Genomic DNA, 21,700 nt, shown 5'->3' with positions numbered 1-21,700 from the left:
TGGGTTCATCAAACAATAGATTACTGTAGTCATTGATTATTGTGTCTTGTGTACCTAACCCCTTCCACTGATCTACCACTCTATTTCTTAGCCAGTACCAGATGATTTTAATAGTTTTTGCTGCTTTATAATGGAGTTTTTGGTTTGATATTGCTAGGCTACTGTCCTTTGAATTTTTTTTTCATTAATTCCCTTGATATTCTTGACTTTTTGTTCTTCCAGAAGAATTTTGCTATTATTTTTTCTTGCTCTATAAAAATATTTTTTTTGTCAGTTTGATTGGTATGGCACTGAATAAGTAAATTAATTTAGGTAAAATTGTCATTTTTATTATATTAGCTCCATCAACCCATGACCAGTTGATATTTTCCCAATTGTTTAGATCTGACTTTATTTGTGTGAATAGTGTTTTGTAAATGTGTTTTTCTTGCAGATAAACTCTCAAATATTTTATTTTGGCTACAGTTAATTTAAGTGGAATTTTTCTTTCTATCTCTTGCTGCAGGACTTTGTTGGTAAAATATAGAAATGCTAATGATTTATGTGTTTATTTTATATCCCGCAACTTTGCTAAAGTTGTAAATTGTTTCTAGTTGTTTTTTAGTTGATGCTCTAGGATCTCTAAATATACCATCATATCATCTTCAAAGAGTGATAATTTTATTTCCTCCTTTCCTACTCTAATTCCTTCTGTTTCTTTTTCTTTTCTAATTTCTAAAACCTACATTTCTAGTACCATATTGAATAATTATTATTGTCATTGATGACTTGTTCAATTTCTTTTTCTAAAATGGGGTTATTTAAGCATTTTATTTCCTCTTCAATTAATCTGGTAAGTTTAGTAAATATCCATTTCAATTAGACTGAGAAATTTGTTGGCATACAATTGGGAAAAATAGCTCCTAGTTATTGCTTTAATTTCTTTTTCATTGGTGACAAGTTAAAACTGTTGTATTTATGTGAGGTTAGGCCCAACATGTTGCCATGCCTATAACTCTTACGAGGCTATAAACAAATTGTATACAGAAGACATAATATCAAAGAAATCCTCAAAGGACCTTAGACTAATCCATAACATGTAAAATATGTAGGCTCTATAGGCATTTTATTTCAGTGTAAATTTATGGTTTATTTGGTAAAAATAATGCCATACTTAATTTTAAAGTCTTCATAATGTGAAACAATTGTTTCCTTATAAATACTGGTGTTTTTGTGTGATTGAGAATAATCCCTTAATAATAGTCTATATTTATATTTTGAGAAGTCAAAAATATGAGATCAGTATCCAAGTTACAGCTTTTTATGAGACATCTAAATGCAAATCTTTTCAGCTCAATTGCATCTGAATCACCATAATATTGTAAGAGAATAGAAATTCTATAAAATGTTTTGACTAGAGATACCTATCAGTTGGGGAATGACTGAATAAATTATGGTAATGAATGTAATAGAATATTATTGTTCTATAGTACTTTCATTTTTGTTGTAGTTTGCTTGCTACTTTTTTGCTTTTTCATTTTTTTCCTCTTTGATCTGATTTTTCTTGTGCAGCAAGATAAATGTGGGAATATGTTCAGAAGAATTACACATGTTTAATCTATTTTGGATTACTTGCTGTCTAGGGGAGGGCATTGGAGGGAAAGGAAGGACAAAAATTTGGAACACAAGGTTTTGGAAAGGTGAATGTTGAAAACTATCTCTGTATGTATTTTGAAATTGAAAAGCTATTATTAATTTTTTTTTAAGGTTAAAAACCTAAAAAAAAAAAAAAAAGAAAGAAAAGAATATTATTGTTCTATAAGAAATGATCAGCAGGATGATTTCAAAGGGCCTGGAGAGACTTACATACTAAGTGAAATGAGTTGAACCAAGAAAATATTGTATACAGCAACAAGATTATGTGATGATCAATTTTTTTTTGATAGACTTGGCTCTTTTCAACAATGAAATTCAGGCCAATTTTAATAGACTTACAATGGAGAGAGCCATCTGCATCCAGAAAGAGGACTATGGGGACTGAAGGTGGATCACAACAGAGTATTTTCACTTTTTTTGTTGTTTGCTTGCTATTAGTTCTTTCTTAGTTTTTTCCCCTTTTGAACTGATTTTTCTTGTGTAGCATGATAAATGTGGAAATATGTTTGGAAGAATTGCGCATCTTTAACCTATATTGGATTACTTGGTGTCCAGGGGAGGGGAGTGGAGAGAAGGGTGGGAGAAAAATTTGGAATACAAAGTTTTGCAAGGGTGAATGTTGAAAACTATCTTTGCATGTATTTTGAAAATAAAAAGCTATTGTCCAAATTTTCAAAATTTAAAAATTAAAAAAAAATTTTAAAAAAGTTTTGACTAAGTGGCATTCTGGGGAGACTACAGTTAAAAAAATACTTCTAACCCACATCAGAGTAACCACAGGATATCCCTTAGGAATTAAAAAAATAAAACAAATAATTTAAAATCTCCACTAAACATAAGTATGCTAAGTATTTTGTTCTCCCCTCAAAAGGTTAAAAACAACAAACAACTCTCTTGTTGAAATTTAAGCAGCTCTTTGAATGAAGTCAGTAGAATGTCTACATATGAATAAGATGAAAATCATTGTACAAAACTCATTTTTACTCCATTTCCTCCTATTTTGCTTAAATGTAAGAAATATGCATAAATATTAGGACATCTGATATTATAAGAGTTCTAGTTGAGAGAAGACAATTTGGATATAGTCTTTTAAAAGATCTAAATTTCCCCAGATTATATAGCAACTATATATTTTCAGGTAATGTGATATTTCACATTGAGCAAATTTGCAGACAACTAAAGCTTCCCTATCATGGTCCCTATAAGACTACTTTGGAGACATGAAATTTCTCATATAGTCAGTGAGCCAGATGCACATACACATATACATACATATGTGTGTATGTATATCTGTGTGCATGTATAATATGTATATATACATATTATACATAATTACATGTGTGTGTGTGTGTATATATATATATATATATATATATAAATAAATATATAAAACAGCGCAACTCAGGGTTGACTATGACAATATTTCCATTTAAAAATGTTATTTGAGCAATTAAAATTTTTACTTTTTCTTTTTTCTTTTCAGGGAATATTCTTCTTTTCAAAGCAATTTGGAAGTCCATGAGAAAGAAGAATTATATATGATTAAGGAGCTATTCAAAGATGAAAAAGTAGTTGTTGTTTTTTTTGGTTTGGTCTTAATCATTTTTAATAACTCTTACTTATTAATGTTCTTAAAAAAAGTGGTAGGATAAAGTTTTATAAACTTTAATAGTCTGTAGAATGCTATATATGATTGTAAAATTAAAAATCATTTGCTAATGAGTTGAATGTGGGAGGGTTGTGCCATTGATAGTGATGGAGAAAATTATGAAGTAATAATTCTGGGGATTCAGTAAGCTCCCCTAATCTTGACTAATTTCGTATGTTTGAGATTTTAAAGTAAGAGGTAGCTTGGCATAAGTGGAAAAAACCCTAGAACTAGATTCAAGAAACACATTCCATCTCTACTTTTTACTAGGTGTGTGATTTTGGACAAGCCCCTTAAAATCCTAAAGCCCCAGTTTCCTCATTTGCAGAATCAAGATAATACTCCCTATAGCATGGTCAAGTAGCTAGAAATCGCTGGATGCCTCAGAATCAACAAGGCATAGGTGTTCTTTCTGACACGGATGTTCTATGTGACCCTAGACAAGTTATTAAACCCTTGGTGTCCCTGAAAACTAAGACTTAAATTGCAGAGCATGGGGGTAATCTGTGTTGGTAGAAGTGATATGGTATAGCTTCTAGGGAAATATAGCAATAATTTTAAGGTCCCCTGACTTTAAGGGACTTCTAACTATCTATCAGTGATTCAAAGCCAGATCACTGATCTTAAAGGCTCCCCACATCCAACCGAAGAATATTATTGTTCTAACAGTCCATCTGATTCTAGTGAACAGACCACTCCTCAATTCATTGCTGACTGTCAGATGGATAATCTGTTCGTCAATGATAACCAAATTCCAGAGACCACTCGTTGATTCTACTTCTGCACCATAAAATTAGCAGTTTAATGATAGAAAACTAGATAAAGGTATTTTCTCTCTCTTAGTGCTTTGCTAAATCTTCTGGACTTTAGCCCACTTCATTTGGCTCTACAATTACAATAACCTTTACCTTTTGACTTGGGTAAGGTTTCAAGCCTACAGATTCTTTTGAGACACCTTGTGACAACATTCCATGACCCCAATCTTTTGAGGTCCCTTCTTAACCTCAACAGAGGGACTTCCATTACTGGAAATTTTCTGTACTGGTAAAATCACAAGGCTGAGTAAAAAAAAAATTATTCTTCACAACTGTCAAGATAAACAAATGAAATATTGTGTGTGAAGTACTTGATATTTCTTAAAATGCTCTATAAATAATAGTTGTTAATGTCTAGTGGAAATACCATGGGAGAAAATTAGAGGGTATAAGATAAGGATAAGAAGTGAAGATTACATATTTTTTTATGTAATGAAAGCCATATTATTGAGGTTGGGAAGGGACCCCCAAAAGATTGGAGGTCACAGACCAGTGTTGTGAGATGTCTCAAAAGAATTTGCAGTCTTGAATTGGTATCCAAGTCAAGAGCAAAGTTTATTATAATTGTAATATCAATTGAAGCAGGCTAAAGTCCAGAAGATTTAGCAAAGAAACATGCTAGGAGACAAATTTATCCAGTTCATGTCATTGATATGCTAATTTTACAGCCTAGAGGTAGAACCAAGGAGTGGTCTCAAAAATTTTGTTATTACTGACCAACATACAGTAATGTTTGTAGGATTATTCTGAGTCAGAGGACTTGAAATTATTGACAGAAGAGTAACATTCTTAGATCAGAGGGCCTCAGGATCAGATTCCAAAGCTGGGAGATTTAGAATCACTGACTGACAGATTGTTAGAACTGAGGTCAGGGGACCTTAGAATTATTGAGGTCTCCCCTAGAAACTATATTACATCAATATGAACAATGGTTTCTCAAAATGTATTAGGACTACTAGTGGCTTATCTCCATGAAGAATAAGGAGAAGAAAGACGTTATCACTTTAGAGGCTAAATTTTTAAAAGTAGTCTCATTTGTAATTTGTAATTCAAAAAACACAGAATAAGTTTTAAAATTGGTTTACAAAGAATACTAGAAATTGAAGTAGATCACATTTGAGACTTAAAAAACCCCCACAAACTAGACTCAATTAAAAAAAAAAGTACTTTAAAAGGTAAAAATCTATTTGATTTCCAACTCACATGCTTTCAGCATAATAATTTCTTCTGAAATAGATTTTAGAGTATCATTTTAACAAAGGCTTCATTTATTCCCATTTTTTCTAGTATTTTGTCAAAAAAAATTTGCATCTATTAATAGAATCATGATTTTTGTTCTATTTTTATTAATATGGTCAATTTAAGCTTATAGTTTTCCTAACATTGAACCAGCCAGGCATTCCTGGTATGAAGTGTATGAAATTTGTGATATATTGAAATCTCCTTGCTGTGTTGTTGAGTTGTTTCAATCATGTCCAACTCTCCATGACCTCATTTGGGGTTTGTTTGAATTTTTCTTTCTCCCAACTCATTTTATAGATGAGGAACTGAGGAAAATAGGATTAAATGATTTACCTCAGGCCCCAGGACAAATAAGTGTTCAGGGTCAAATTTTAATTCAATTCCTTCAGAGGATCTGCCTCTAGACCTCCCACTTTATCCACTATACCGCTTGGCTGCCCCAGTCTCCTTGCTAGTATTTCATTTAAAATTTTTATATCAATATTTATAAAGAAAATTAACCCCTAGTTTTCTGGTTTTGCTCTCCCTGGGTTAGGTGTCAAAATCATATTTGTGTCAAAAGGAATTTGGTAGGATTCCTTCTTTGCCTAATTTTTTTTCAAATAGTTCATATAGTATTGGATTTAATTGTTACTTAAATGTTTGGTAGAATTCACTTGTACACCTATTTGATATGGGATTTTTTTATTTAAGGAATTCATTGATGGCTTGTTCAATTTTACCATATTCGGAATGAATTTAAGTATGTATGTATGTATAGCTGAAAATTTCCAGTTTAAAAAAATCATTCATTTATTCATAGTACCTTATTCATAATGTCTTTTCTAGCATCTTCAAGTTATTTGTACATACTGTTTTGGGTCTTCTGAGGGGCCTGGCCTTTTTTGCATTGGGAATAGAACCCATTCGATATAGTGGAGATCAAATCTCAGTCTCTCAGATGAGCCAGTTCCATTTAAAAAAGCCTCCTTTCCTACTTTCTCTAATACTCAGCTACTCAAGTGAGCTGACCTTTGGTTTAATGGACAGAAGCTAGAGGAGGCTTCAAAGGAATAGGCTGAAGTTTAGATGTGTGACATAAAGTATGTCTCCAAAAGTATTTTTAGTCTTGCTTGCCCTCACATACACATATCTTGGAGGGAATGTTTGTTTTTGCAAACACTAACATTTTAAAAAAAATTCTCAAATGTTGAAAAATATTCAAAAATATTTATAGTAAGTATTTAAACTCTGAAATTCTATAACTATCTCCAAGAATTACCATTATAATTTTTTCAGCAATTCATTTTGCAAGTTAAATCTGAATTATTGAAACCTGTTAGCCTGCAAGAAAGAACAGATATACAAACAATCTCAGAACTTAAGAAGTCTCTAAAATCAGCTCCAGAAATAATCGGTCATGTAATTGAAAATGAAAAGCTCTTTGAAAGAGGTGAGAAATATTTTTAATATTATATTATGAAATTATTAACAATTTTACTACTGGGATTATATCCCAAAGAGATTATAAAGAAGGGAAAGGGACCTGTATGTGCACGAATGTTTGTGGCAGCCCTTTTTGTAGTGGCTAGAAACTGGAAACTGAATGGATGTCCATCAGTTGGAGAATGGCTGAATAAATTGTGGTATATGAAAATTATGGAATATTACTGTTCTGTAAGAAATGACCAACAGGATGATTTCAGAAAGGCCTGGAGAGACTTACACGAACTGATGCTAAGTGTAATGAGCAGGACCAGGAGATCATTATATACTTCAACAACAATACTAGATGATGACCAGTCCTGATGGATCAGGCCATCCTCAGCAACGAGATCAACCAAATCATTTCTAATGGAGCAGTAATGAACTGAACTAGCTATACCCAGAAAAGAACTCTGGGAGATGACTAAAAACCATTACATTGAATTCCCAGTCCCTATATTTATGCACACCTGCATCTTTGATTTCCTTCAAAGCTAATTGTACAATAATTCAGAGTCTGATTCTTTTGTACAGCAAAATAATGTTTTGGTCATGTATACTTATTGTGTATCTAAGTTATATTTTAATATATTTAACATCTACTGGTCATCCTGCCATTTAGGGAGGGGGTGGGGGGGGGTAAGAGGTGAAAAATTGGAACAAGAGGTTTGGCAATTGTTAATGCTGTAAAGTTACCCATGTATATATATCCTGTAAATTAAAGGCTATTAAATAAAAAAAAAAAAAAAAAAAGAAATTATTAACAATTTGCTGTTAAATGTTTTCTTTTAATGCACATATTTTATCAAGTCTCCTATAGAATTCACATCCAAACCTCTGAAGTACATATTTCTATATGTTTTTTTTTCACTTTTTAAAAATTGTCTCTTTTGTGAATAACTGGTAGATTTTTGTTGTAATTTATCATTTAAAAGTCAAACTTAGAACTTAAAAAAAATCATTCTTATTCATTTAAAATTTTCACAGACATTTATCATGAAAGAGTATGTATTTAACTCTGTGGATACACACATTTTAAATCAGGGGTTGTTTACCTTTTTTGTGTCGTTGCACCCCTTTGGCAGTTTAGAGAATCCTATATATCCCTTCCTAGAAAGACACTTTTAAACAATTGAAGGAAATGTTAAATTTTAGTTAGAGGGTAGGGAAAATTAAAATGTAATGATTTTCCCATTCAAGTTAATGGATCTCCAAAAATCTATCCATGGACTTGGATTAGGGGAGTGGAGGTCTGTGGGCCTGTTTTAATAATTATGTAGAATGATCTAGAATTGCTTGTTTTCAGAGTGGTCTTTTGAGCTGAATTAGATATGGATGAGGTCATCTATATGTGTGGGATTCCCATGACAAATATAAATGATTTGGAATCATCCTATCAATTTGCATTATCTGTTTCCTCTCCACTTCATTAGTATAAATATATTGATTGACTAGAAGTTGGCCAAACTATGTTTTCATCATATTCAAAAGCACATATCCTCAATAAATCTTAAAATGAATGATACAAAACTTAAGAAACTTTCCCTTTGTTATACTCTGGACATAACACTTCAGAGAATCTCTTATCTACTGTCAAAATTTAGATTCTAGGCTTGATTATGGCCAAACAAAGATATAGGGGTGGGTGGGAAGGCAGACAAGTGGGAGATGGAGAGGGTTGGATCAGGAGGGGCTGGAATAGTTTACATATTCAAAATCAGTTTCTCATTTATTTAAAAAAAAAACTAGTTATATGTGGACTTTACTAGTAATCACCATATATGATTTCCCTTAAGAGTATTCTTCTGGAATAGCATTTTTGTACCATTTATACTGGTTTCCCATTCTGCTATAAAATTGGCTCAGGAAAAACATTAGTCTTTTTAAAGCAGGAAATCTGAAAATATAACAGGGAAGATTTTTCTCCTTTTTATTTTCCCAGAGATGGTTTATTGCATCCTCTAGAATCATATCAGCCTGTCAGGGATATAATACAAAATAACCTGGCAGCAAATCCAAGGGATTTTAAACTTTAACATTTGTTAACATTTTGGTCTTGGCACTAACAAAATAAAAGGCTAAATAGGTTATTATAAATAACAGAAAAAAAGTAAATGCTATTTTATAATGCAGGCACTAAAAATATTCTCAATGAATATTAATAAAACAAATAAAATGTAGGCACTAATTATGATTACTCTATAAAACCTATTGTCAAAAGCCTATGAAGAGAAAAAGAAAGACTAAAACAAAACAAAAAAACTAATTAAATACCCAAGTGTATATATTCAATATGTTAGTTCTGTAAAACCTCTCTTCTCCCATAAATGCCTATTCCTGTGCTTCTCCTGACATGAAGGTGATTGAGGGTCCCAGTGGAATGGCTTGCTTTGGCAAATACTGGCACTGGATTATATCATTTGAGAGCATCTTAGTATGGGATTAGCACCACAAGATTAGTCACCAATGAGGAATTTTTTTGGCCACACAGAGACATGCTAAATATGCTTTGGTATAATAGAAAGAATTCGAAATTTGTAGTCAGAGGCCTTGGGTTCATGTATTGCTTCTACCACTTCATACCTGTGTGACCTTGATGCCTTTTCAGAGTATGTATCATTCTTGAAAGAGAAAATAAGAGTAAAAGAAAAAGTGAGCAGTTCATTATTCTTTATCTTCATCTATTATTATCCTTCCATCCAAGTGATGGGATTCAAACTATCATTTGTCTGAACCCTTTAAAATCTGTTTCCCTAGAAATCTGTATTGCACATTAAACTATGCCTTCTCCTCTATACAACTGTTCTCATTTACTACAACAACGATTTCCCCTTTTTTGGTCAGAATTATGTCTAAATTAATAGTTCCTCTTGAAACCTTGTGCAGTATAAAAATGAAATTATAATTAAGATAAAAGCTGTTCTGCTTTTTCAGAGAAACAACCCCAGTAGATACCTAGATAGTTGTAATATTGCTATTTCATACCTCAATACTTGATTAGATTTATGTGTGTTGTGCTGTTTTCGGAATTCCTCATCTAATTCCTACTGTCCAGGTGGTCTGCAGTATAATCTCATGACACTGTTACTCCTATTTTTCTCTCCTTTGATCCTCACTCAGATGTTCCCTAGCATGTGCAACCCTCATGTTCAGGTGCCTGGATTTCTTCAACTGAATAGATGTTCTTAATATATTGTACTACTTATCGTTGGAATAACATCCACTGAGACCAATGAACCTATATTTAGAGTTTAATATTCCTGTTCAGTTTTTAGAGAAATAAATGTGCCTGTGGTAAACATAGTTATTTTCACAAGTGAAGTAATTAAGTCCAAAAGAATAGAATTTTCCTTAGTGTCCTCTTAGGCAAACAATTAAAAAAAAAATCTTTAGCTAATTTCCTCAATGAATCCTTGATAATTTAGCTTTCCTTAAGATAAAATATGTTCATTAAAACACAATTAACTAGTAGTTGATTCACTCTTTGGAAAAACTGAACTTTTTAAAAAAAATTCCATGGTATCAGAAATTTTAAAAAAAGTTTTCTTTTAAAAATTGCATTTGACCTAGGAGAACTCAAAAGTCCAAAATTTCAGATATTTTCAAAATACTGATTTTATTTTTCCTAAGGATAAAAGTTTCTGTTTTATGAACTGAAGAAAATTTTTAAATTTGAAAGGCATATACGAAATAGGACAGCATTGCTTTTAGAAATACAATTTTAACAATAGTCAGGATAAATATCTGAGAATTAATAGATGTAAATACAGTTCCTGCTACGTGGATTAGAGTAGAAGTTATGCCAAGAAACCGGTTTAAAACCAGTTTAAGACTGAATATTTGGAAGGAGGCAATATAGTCCATTCAACTATTGGAGGTAGAGTCTCAGGCTCTGGGTTCAAATTGTGCCTCTATTGTAAGCTAGCTATATAACTTTAATGAAATAAGAGTAGCTGAATAATAGTTACTTAAATTTCACAAGGAAGTTTACAAATATTATCTTTAAAGATATTTTAGCCCTAAATCTCATTTATAAAATATAAAACATGTAAAGTCCCTTGCTAATTCTAGGATCATAGATTTCGAGCTGAATGAAAACTTAGAAGTCATCTAATTCATTTTACAGATAAAGAAACCAAGGCTCAGAAAAGTTAAATGATTTGCCTATAATCATAAAGATAGTAAATCAAAGAACCAGATTTGGAACCCAGGTCTTCTGAGTTCTGCAAATCTAATACTTGTTCCAATATACTTTACAATATGCCACTCTGCCTTCCAGTTATTGTCTGCATTAATAAGTATTAGATATCTTTTTATTTTGTTCAAAAAGGCTAAGTGGTTCTTCATATTCACCATTTTTTTTTTTTTACTTTTATCAATAACAATGAATATGTCTTTCCCTTGAAGACTACAATGCCACCAAGATTTAAAAAAAAATTTAAGGCAAACTTTTTTTTTTTTTAATGAAAGCAATATGACTTCACATTAATATAAATCCTGATTTCCTTTTTTTTTTTTTCCTGAGGCAGTTGGGGCTGAGTGACTTGCCCAGGGTCACACAGCTAGGAAGTGTTAAGTGTTTGATACCAGATTTGAACTCAGGTCGTCCTGACTTCAGGACTGTTGCTCTATTCATTGAGCCACCAACTGCTCCATAAATCTTGACTTCTAAAAGACAGAATAGTTTCATATACAAAGAAAACTAAATACTTCTGTTGGAGGAGTAGTATTCAAAACTCTAAAAATTATAACAAGGAAACAAATTAATCAATATTTTTGTTATTAATAAAGTTTATCCCTTTCTTTTTCAACCTTCCCTACAAGTGTAAGAATAAAATTAAGACAGTATACTACCCCACAGAGAGAATTTATACTAGCCAAGACTGAGGTGAACTAGAAAGCAATGAACCAGATAGAAGTATTGAATAAATCAATGATTTCCCTAACGTTTTTCCAAAATAAGAGAGCATCAGTGCAGTCTCATATATCCAGTCTTTGGTTAGTCTTCAAGTTAGTTTGATTTTAAGTCATTTGCTTTTTTCATTTATTTTTCCTTCATACTAATCACTCTAACTGCCCAAATTCAGATTGAATAGACTAAAAAAATAAAATAAGAGAAATAGAGAGAATCAGGGGAAAAAATCAGCTAAATACCAATAAGAGATCAATATTGTAGTAAAAATTTTTAAGAAAAATTATGAACTTGATATGGTATTATATATCTATAATTCCTGCTACTAAAGGATGCTGAGGTTTGTGGATCATTTGAGTTTGGAGAGTCTGAGCCATAATAGGACAATAGCCAATGAAGTAGGTGTCCATGCAAAGTCTGGCACCAATAAAAGAAGCCCCCAGAAAAGGGGGCTAACAGGTTGCCTAAGAAGGGTCACTTTTTTCCTGTTCAAAAAAAAAAATAGAGCAGATTAAAGTTTTCATATTATTAGTATTGAGATGGAACTATTATTAGGGTCAATTAAGTGGCAGAGTAGATAAAGTGCTGGGTCTGGAGTCAAGAAAACTCATCTTCCTAAATGCTAATCCGGCCTCCTAGCTATGTGACTTTTATTCTCACTTAATCCTATTTCCCTCAGTTTCCTCATATGTAAAATGAGCTGGAGGAGGAAATAGTAAACTACTCTATATCTTTGCCAAGAAAACTGCAAAGGGGGTCATAAAAGGTAGAACATGACTGAAAATGACTGAACAATAATTTGAATCTAGAACTGCTTTTCTGTGATACTTGATGTCACAGTTATATAACCACATAACCTGCTTCTGACTATGCATCATATACTATATAGGCTAAGCATTTACATTTATTGAGTACCTAATAAAGATACTTACCTGTTTATATACATGGGAGCATATTATACATCTTATACATGTAAACACTTCTATTAATACAAATTGAAATTCATCCATGTCATCTCATCCTATGCCTATATCATTTCATAAATTTATTTACCCATTAACTCCCTAATATACTTAAATACTCCCAAGTCTCTTCCATCCTTAAAAAAAAACCTCAATTAACCCATTATTCCCTCAAACTATTTTCTTATGTCTTTCCTAACTAAATTCTTGGTGGGAAAAAGCATGTTTTTGATGATTTCTTTAATCAGCTCTTAAAAATTTTATTGAGATGAAGTAGTTGTATGAATAGGTAGTTGCTAATGTTTTATCAATTATCTTTTTCCTCATTCCTGTCCTTTTCATTGTTCTGAAATCTTTTCCCACTTTGGGATATGATGATGGTGGTGGTGGCTAACATTCATATAGTACTTTAAGGTTTACAAGGGATTTAATCATTTGATTAATGATGCAAGATAGATATAAGTAGAGGCATCCATTTTAGAGATGAACAAACAGAAGGTCATAAAGTTTAAATGACTTGCATAAGCATATGTCACTTAGTAAGTAATGGTGACATTCAAACTCTGTCTCTCCTGACTCTAAGGCCAGCCCTCTTTCTACCATACTACGCAGAAATTCAATCCAGAAGTTTTCTCAAAGTTGTTTTAGCTCCAGCATGAGAGTCTTTTGTTTATATTTGATTAGTTTCATTTCATGTTTAATTCATTGCTAGCTTTTAGGTCAAATTATTAATTGGTGCTTGTGAAACTATCTTTATCCAATGTAATATGAACAAAAATAATTATTGGCGAAAATTCAAAATAATAATTAAATCCATTCATTTTAACATTTTGTGACTTTTCCCTCATGGTTTTAGTTTTTTATGATCTATGTCTTTCAGAGGACTTGGAAATGCCTTTAAATCCTCCATATCCAATAACCCAACGTATCCTCGTAAATCCGATACATGCCGGACTTCAAACAGATCAACTTGCTCCTGTTTATAAAATGTAAGTAAAAATAGAATGAAATTCTATTCCAAAAATGCTAATTTTTAATTAAATATGTTTTGTGGGGCCAAATTTTTCAGTGTTCTAGAGAAAGCTGCCTGGTTCTTTTGGACTATGTGAAAGAAAAAATGTATTTTCCCCCCATTCTTCTGTAAATAGAGCAATGTATTCTAAGAAAATGTTTTAAATTAATTTTCCTTCTGAAATTGACAGGCCAATTTGTCAGTACAAATAGTTAGAAATAACCATTAATAAAAATGAATATAAGACTGGTTCTGGGTTGGCTACTGATATATGACACTGGACAACTCATAAAGCCTTTTAGAGTCCCAGTTTCACTAACTCTACCATAGGACCATTAGTTTTATAATGCTGATTTGCTTTAAGGGACAAATGAATTCAGTTCTCTAACCTCACAGAGCATAGACTTATATAAATGCCCTAAAAAGCAGCTCTGAAAATTTGCATAGGGTGGTAATTCCTGTTTCCAACTTTTCTTCTCTGCACCCTCAAATTGTACTTCTTTGATACTTTCATATTCATCCCATTTTTTTCATATGAACAACAACAATTATTCTGTGAGGCCCCCATCACCTCTCTATTACTATAGGCTTCTAATTGGTCTCCCTGCTTTAAGACTCTTCCTTCTCTCCAATCCATCCTTCACATAACTACTTCCTAAAGCACAAGTCTGACCACATCCTACTTCTCTGCTTAGTAATCTCTTGTTGCTCAGTAATTTTTCAGTTGCTTCCTTAGTTGCTTTTAGTATCACAAATTCTTCTTCTTCTTTTTGGATTTGAATTTACATTGTCTTTATTTATTTTTATTTTTTTCTTTATTAAAGCTTTTTAGTTTTCAAAACATATGCATGGATAATTCTTCAACATTAACCCTTACAAAATCTTGTGCTCCAATTTCCCCCTTTTCTCCTCCCCCCTCCCCTAGATGGCAAGTAATCCAATATATGTTAAACATGGTAGAAATATATATTAAATCCAACATATGCATACATATTTAAACATCTTGCTGCACAATAAAAATCAAATCAAACCGGAAAAAATGAGAAAGAAAGTAAAATGCAAGCAAACAGCAACAAAAAGAGTAAAAATACTATGTTGTGAACCACACTCAAGTTCCCACAGTTCTCTCTCTGGGTGTAGAGGAAGAATCATTACAAGACCATTGGAACTGGTCTGAATCATCTCATTGTTGAAGAGAGCCATGTTCATCAGAATTGATCATCACATCATCTTGTTGCTGTATACAATGTTCTCTTGGTTCTACTCATTTCACTTAGCATTAGTTCATGTAAGTCTCTCCAGGCCTCTCAGACATCATCCTGCTGATCCTTTTTTATAGAACAATAATATTCCATAACATTCATATACCATAATTTATTTATCAGTTTCCAACTACAAAAAGGGTTGGCACAAACATTTTTGCACATGTGGGTCCCTTTCCCTCCTTTTATCTTTTTGGGATATAAGCCCAGTAGAAACATGGCTGGATCAATATGGATGATAACTTTTTGGGCATAGTTCCAAATTGCTCTCTAGATTGGTTGGATCCGTTCATAATTCTACCAACAATGTATTAGTTTCCCAGTTTTCCCACATTTCCTCCAATACTCATCATTATCTTTTCCTGTCATCTTAGCCAAATTGTGTAGTGACATCTCAAAGTTATCTTAATTTGCATTTTTCTAATCAGTAATAATTTAAAGCATCTTTTCATATGACTAGAAATGGTTTTAATTTCTTCATTTGAAAATTGTCTGTTCATATCCTTTGGCCATTTATCAAGTGGAGAATAGTTTGAATTCTTACAAATTTGAGTCAGTTCTCTATATATTTTAGAAAGGAGGCTTTTATCAGAATTTTTGAATGTAAAAATGTTTTTCCAGTTTATTGCTTCCCTTCTGATCTTGTCTGTATTAGTTTTGTTTGTACAAAAATTGTTTAACTTAATATAATCAAAATTATCTATTTTGTGATAAAAGCAATCTTCAGTTCTTCTTCCTTCTCCATAGATCTGAGAGGAAAATATCCTATGTTCTTATGATTTTTTTTTTTGGCTGAGGCAAAAGTGATTTGCCCAGGGCCACACAGTTAGGAAGTGTTAAGTATCTTAGCTTAGATTTGAACTCAGATCCTGACTTCAGGGCTGGTACTCTATCCACTATGCCATCTAGCTGCTCCTTCTAATTTGTTTATATCATTTTTTATGTCTAGATCATAAACCCATTTCAACCTTGTGTATATGGCACAAATAAATTCTTTGATTTGATGTTTAGAGCCTTTAACAATTTGGCTCTAATCTGTTTTTCCAGCCTTATACACATTGTTTTCCTCCAATCAAACTGACTTAACTTGTGATTCCTCACACAGGATAGTCCATCTTTTACCTCTATGCCTTTGTTCAGGTCTGGAGGACATTCTTTTTTCATGTCTCTATCTTAGAATGTCTGGTTTCCTTCAAAGTTGAGTTTACTACCACCTCCTGCATGAAATTTTCCTGATCCCCAATCCCAGCTTTTAGTTCCTCTTCTCTAAATTTATCATGTATTTATTTTGTACATCCATTTTAGTGTTATAACATTTCATATAGAGTCGCCATATTTGTCTATGTAGGTCTTCTACAATAGCTTCTTTCCAGAAGTTCACCAACTTTTTTATGTTTTTCCTTTTGACCATTTATCTATTTGTTTCCACAGTCCAGAAGCTCTGGGTATTCAGCATCAGAAAACCCTTTAATCAAGAAACTCGGTCGCCTCCTTTTGCCACAAAATGTCCGAATTTTCTGTATTACATAGGAAAATTAGATATTCTAACATCTTCCAAACCTGAAACCATATCTGGCCCTGGCCTTGGGCTTTCAGTCCAACTATTGATGATTAAAGTTATACTGCATCAGTCTCAATCAGATTGACTGACACCATATCTGACCAAATCTCTGAACTTCTAGTTCAACTAGAAATGCCTAATGTTAAGCTAAATTGACATGCCAGAAATGATGGGTAGAGTATGCCGTAAATGCCAGTGGAGAAAAGAGATTTTCACATACTTTTTTCCAGTGTCTCCAGGGTAAAGACTTCTTGTCAGCCTTCTGATCATCTGCGTTCAAAAATGTCCTTTTTAGTTAGTATTACATTTATAAAATGAGATTGGTATTCTCATCTTTCAAAATTAAAAAGTTTTCAGAAAATCTACTTTTTCTCAGCTATGCTTTTGTAATACCAAAAGGGGGGGGAGGGGGGAGAAAGTATTAAACTTCTTAATATAAATATTTTTCAGGAAATTTACTCCAGCAGAAAGTTGCACTAAGAAATGCAGGGTGGAACCATGGTCAAAAAAGTATCAAAGTTCCCTGGACTCTTGTTTACTTACAGGTAAGAAATGCCTATTGCATCTGCCCAGCTGCTGGAGGAGTTATATCTAGATATGGAAAAGTACACACACAAGAAATGCTACAAAGCATTAATCTAGAATATATATATCTAAATGCTTTATAATGTACCAAAAGGGTTTTGTTGGCAAGGCAATACATACAAACAACTCCCAATGCACTAATGAATTATGTTCTAAAAGTTCATTTAGAAATCGATTGTTTAAAACATGTAACATATTTTTTTTCCATAGAAATATTGTAAATAAGTAATAGTTGGGTTCTTAGGCTAACCCATGCAAACCTGCATAAGCTATAATATAGACAAGGACAAACACAGGCCTAAGAGACAAGTTTTGCTGTCAATATGGAAATCATTTTACTTCTCTTGGATTCAGTAGCTTTAGTGAAGGAGGTCTAGGGGGGAGGGATTCAGAGGTTCAAGCAGTAGGATGTATATGGAAGGTCAAGGTGGAGGGAGTGGGGGGAAGAGGACATAGATTGTGAATCAAGAATTGTCCATTTTCTCAGGTTTATCTTTGTTTGCTTTCCCTAAAGATATAATAGATTCTTTCTCTAAGAAACTCCTAGGAAACACAGTGCTGCCAAATATACCACAGAAAGGTGAAGTTTCTCTTCAATAACCAAGTATTCTATGAAGAGTCAAATAATCTAAATATTTGAAAACATCCAATTAGTTTTTTGAATTTTTATGTGCTTTGCAAATTTTGAAGACACAACAATAAATTAAGAATTAAGGTCATTAATAATAATGATTTATAATAATTATATATATAATAAATAATAATTATTTAAATAATAATTTAAAATAATTTAAAAAATCCACTTTTTTGAAAATTTTTCATTAACTTCCTGAATTCTTTCCTCAGAATTTTTTTTTTTTGCTTCAGAAATATTAGTAATATAACAACTGATAAAACTGATTTTGTTTAGATAGGCCATCTTCAGACAATTGTACACTATGCTTAAAAATATTTAAAAACATATAACCTTGATTAAATGGGGAAATTCTGCCATCAGTAAAACTAATTTTTTTTTTATTAGCTATAGGTGGTCAAAGCCTGGGTCTGGGGTAGAGTTTGTATTTGAATGCTTGCTTTGCCATTTACTATTCTGTTACCCTGGACAAGTTATAAACTTCTTTGGATCTCAGTTTCCTCATCTATATCATAACACTGACCTGCCATGGTTGTTTTGAAGATCAAATGAAATAATAAGTGTAAAGCATGTCATACAGTGCTATACTGTGATATAGCAAGTGATATAAATATTATTCTTATTTTTGTTACAAGACTAGGTACATTCAAGATATTCAGAACAGATAGAAACAATACAAGAGGGGAAGGCACTAGCTAGGTTACCAGAAAAGACTTCCTGCAGAAAGTGAAACTTGAGCCTGATTTCCTTGAAGCTAAGGAGTGGCATGTGAATTGATAACCAAATCCTGCTTTGGATCTTTCCCATTTCTGTCAAAAGCATCAACATTCTTCTAGGCATCCATGTTCACAGTCTAAGAATCAATTGCTAGATTGTATAGTGGTTGGAGAACTGGCCTTGAAATCAGACCTGAATTCAAATCCTATCTCCTATATTTAATATCTGTATAACCCTGAGCCAGATATGCAACTTCTCTCTGTTTCAATTTCCTTTATTCGACTTGACTTCTAAAGTCCCTTCTAGCTCTAAATCTGTGGTTCTGTGATTCACTCTCTGATCTCATATCCAAGTACTTGCCACGTTATATCAATTTCATCTCTACATTATTACATCCATCCCCTTCTCTTTATTCATACTACAACCATTCTAGGTCAAACCCTCATCACATCTTGCCTGAATAACATCAATAGTTTTCTAATAGATGTCCCTGTGTCTAATCTTTAACCATACAGCTACCACAGCAATATTTCCAAGGCATAAGTCTGATAATATCAGTCCTCTGCATGGGAGAGTTTGGTGGCTCCACAATGTTTTTAATACAATCTCCTTTGTTGAGCATTTTAAAACTTTTACTTAAATCTAACTTTAGCCTACCTTTCCAGGCTGATAATGGATTGTTTTCCCTTCTGTACTTTAAGCACCAACAAACTGGTCTTGGGTTGTTCACACACAACATTCCATCTTCTATTGCTTTACCTTTAAGAAACTGTCCCTGCTACCTGGCAAGCCTCTTCCTCTCCACCATTTCTTCTTGGAGTCCCTAAATCCTTTCAGTGTTGTTCAGCTCAGTTGTTTCATCTTTCCAAAGGCTTTTCTAGATTCCCTTCCAACCAATGCATATTCATTTTGTATTTATCTTATATGCACTTATCTTTGTGTGTGTTGTAGTACAATGTGTTTTCCTTTGCAGGAAAGGAATCCTAGGAGAATGCATGCTCCTTTGCACAAAAAGGCACTAAATCAGGAAGGGTAGTTGATATGATAGATGATAGAGTCAGAATCCAAAAAGACCTTGACAAATTAGAGCACTAGAGATACCTTAGCTGAAGAATTGGGCTGAAACTACAAAGATGAAATTCAGTAGGAATCAATGTAAAGTTGTGCACATGGATACTAGTGATGTAATATGAAACCCTAAAACTTTTGTTTTTGGAGTCTGTCTCAGGAAACTCCTACACCCAAGAATAGATTACTCCTCAATTCATTGCTGACTGAAGATTTGGTCAGTGATAATCAAATCAATTCAGAGGTCACCCTTAATTCATCTGAAGATTACCCCCCAGCCCTACTCTTGGATTATAGAATTAACATGCCAATGATAGACTCCCTAGCCCTTGAGCCATGGAATTAGCTTATCTATGATAGAAGCTGGATAATGACTCTCCTTGGTTCTGTTTCTTTACTGGATTCCCTTAGAATTCAGTCTGCTTTGTAATGGCATACATTACTTTCAATAAAACTTTGCTCCTTGACTAGGAGATGAGTTCAAGCCTGTAAATTCTTTTTTTTTTTTTAATTATAGCTTTTTATTGACAGAACATATGCATGGGTAATTTTCCAACATTGTTCCTTGTACTCACTTCTGTTCTAAGTTTTCCCTTCCTTAGTTCCAAATTGCTGTCCAGAATGGTTGGATCCATTCACAACTCACTAACAGTGCATCAGTGTCCCAGTTTTCCTACATTCTCTCCAACATTGGTCATTATCTTTTCCTGTCATCTTAGTCAATCTGACAGGTGTGTAGTGGTATCTCAGAGTTGTCTTAATTTGCATTTCTCTGATCAATAGTGATTTGGAACACCCTTTCATATGAGTTTCAATTTCATCATCTGAAAATTGTTCATATCCTTTGACCATTTATCAATTGGAGAATAAGCCTGCAAATTCTTTTGAGACAACTCATGACACCAGTCTGGGGAACTTTTGGGGTCCCTCTTTTTAAGCCTCAACACTAGAACCACAACAGAAGTTTCCTAAGTATAAGATGGGAGAATCATGGGTAGACAACAGTTGTTCTGAAACAGATATGAGAGTTTAAGTACACAGCAAGCTTAATATATTAGTAAGGTAATGTGTGGCAACTAAGAAAGCTGATGCAATCATTGGCTTCATTTAAAAGGGGAATAACTTTCAGAAACGGGAGGTGACAGTCCACTATACTCTGCCCTTGTCAGACCTCCTCTGGAATAGTGTATTCAATTCTGGAAACCATGGTAAGGGTATAGATATATTAGAGAATGTCCAGAACAGGAAAATCAAGATGGTGGAGAGCCTTAATCTCATTTAAGACTTGGCAGGGATAGAAGATGTGATAGATAACTTTCCTTAAGTATTTGACAGGCTATGTTTTGAAAGAAAGACTAGACTTTTTCCTTTTTTCCCAGAGGGCAGAAACAAAAGCAATTGGTAAAAGAGTGCAACAAGTTAAATTTAGGTTTTATGTCAGGAAAACCTCGTTAATAGAGTCATCTAAGAATGACATGAATCTTTCAAGAAGTGATGGGTTTGGACATCTATCTAGAAATGCTTTGGGCATACAGATTAGACTAGATGGGCTTTGAAAGCCCTTCCAGCTCTCAAATTCTATGATTCCTGTTTAAATCTATGTCTCTAATGCCTAACAGATACCATTTTGATTACCAAAATTCTAAATTCTTGTATTATTCTGTTTCATATATCCCTTGTTCTAGGCAAACTAGCCTACTGTCTTTTCCCTAGACACAGCTCATTGTCTTACCTCTATACCTTCACAAATAAACCTTCTGATGGATCTGCCTGCCACAAGTCTCCCTACTCTAGTCTATCCTCCATCCAGCTACCAAAGTAATATTTCTACATTCCCACCTGATCTTATTTCCATATTCCTCTATGCAATAAACTCTATTGACTCCTTATCACCTCCAGGCCCTTTATATCCTCATACTTACTCTTCTAGTCTTCTTACACCTTATTCTCCACCATACATTCTTTGATCCAATGTCATGAGCAAAGTACTCCATATCTAGGCCCTGGACATTCTCTTTGTCTGTCTCCCATTCCTGAAATGCTCTCCCTCCTCATCTCTGCCTCCTGGCTTCCTTCGAGTACCAGCTTTGGCTCCCTCTTTTATTGGAAGCTATCTCTAGCTCCTCTTAAGGCTTCCCTTCTGTTGATCATTTCTTATTTATCCTGCATATAATTTGTTTGTA

At 33.1% G+C, this 21,700-nt stretch overlaps 1 protein-coding gene across 1 annotated transcript in view; it reads left to right on the top strand.

The window, feature by feature from the left end:
* SHOC1 (shortage in chiasmata 1) overlaps positions 1-21,700 on the top strand; it is a 131,864-nt gene that overhangs the window by 31,300 nt on the left and 78,864 nt on the right. The window contains exons 8-11 of the mRNA XM_031944360.1: positions 3,159-3,203; positions 6,619-6,772; positions 13,559-13,667; positions 16,964-17,058. Of these exons, the coding sequence (XP_031800220.1) occupies positions 3,159-3,203; positions 6,619-6,772; positions 13,559-13,667; positions 16,964-17,058 (403 nt within the window). The remainder of the gene's footprint in view (positions 1-3,158; positions 3,204-6,618; positions 6,773-13,558; positions 13,668-16,963; positions 17,059-21,700) is intronic.

This window comes from Sarcophilus harrisii, chromosome 1, assembly GCF_902635505.1.
Source record: "Sarcophilus harrisii chromosome 1, mSarHar1.11, whole genome shotgun sequence".
In the NCBI taxonomy this organism is placed as follows: Eukaryota; Metazoa; Chordata; class Mammalia; order Dasyuromorphia; family Dasyuridae; genus Sarcophilus; species Sarcophilus harrisii.
The sequence above is the reverse complement of the archived record's forward strand: the minus strand, read 5'-3'. Positions and strand labels throughout refer to the sequence as shown.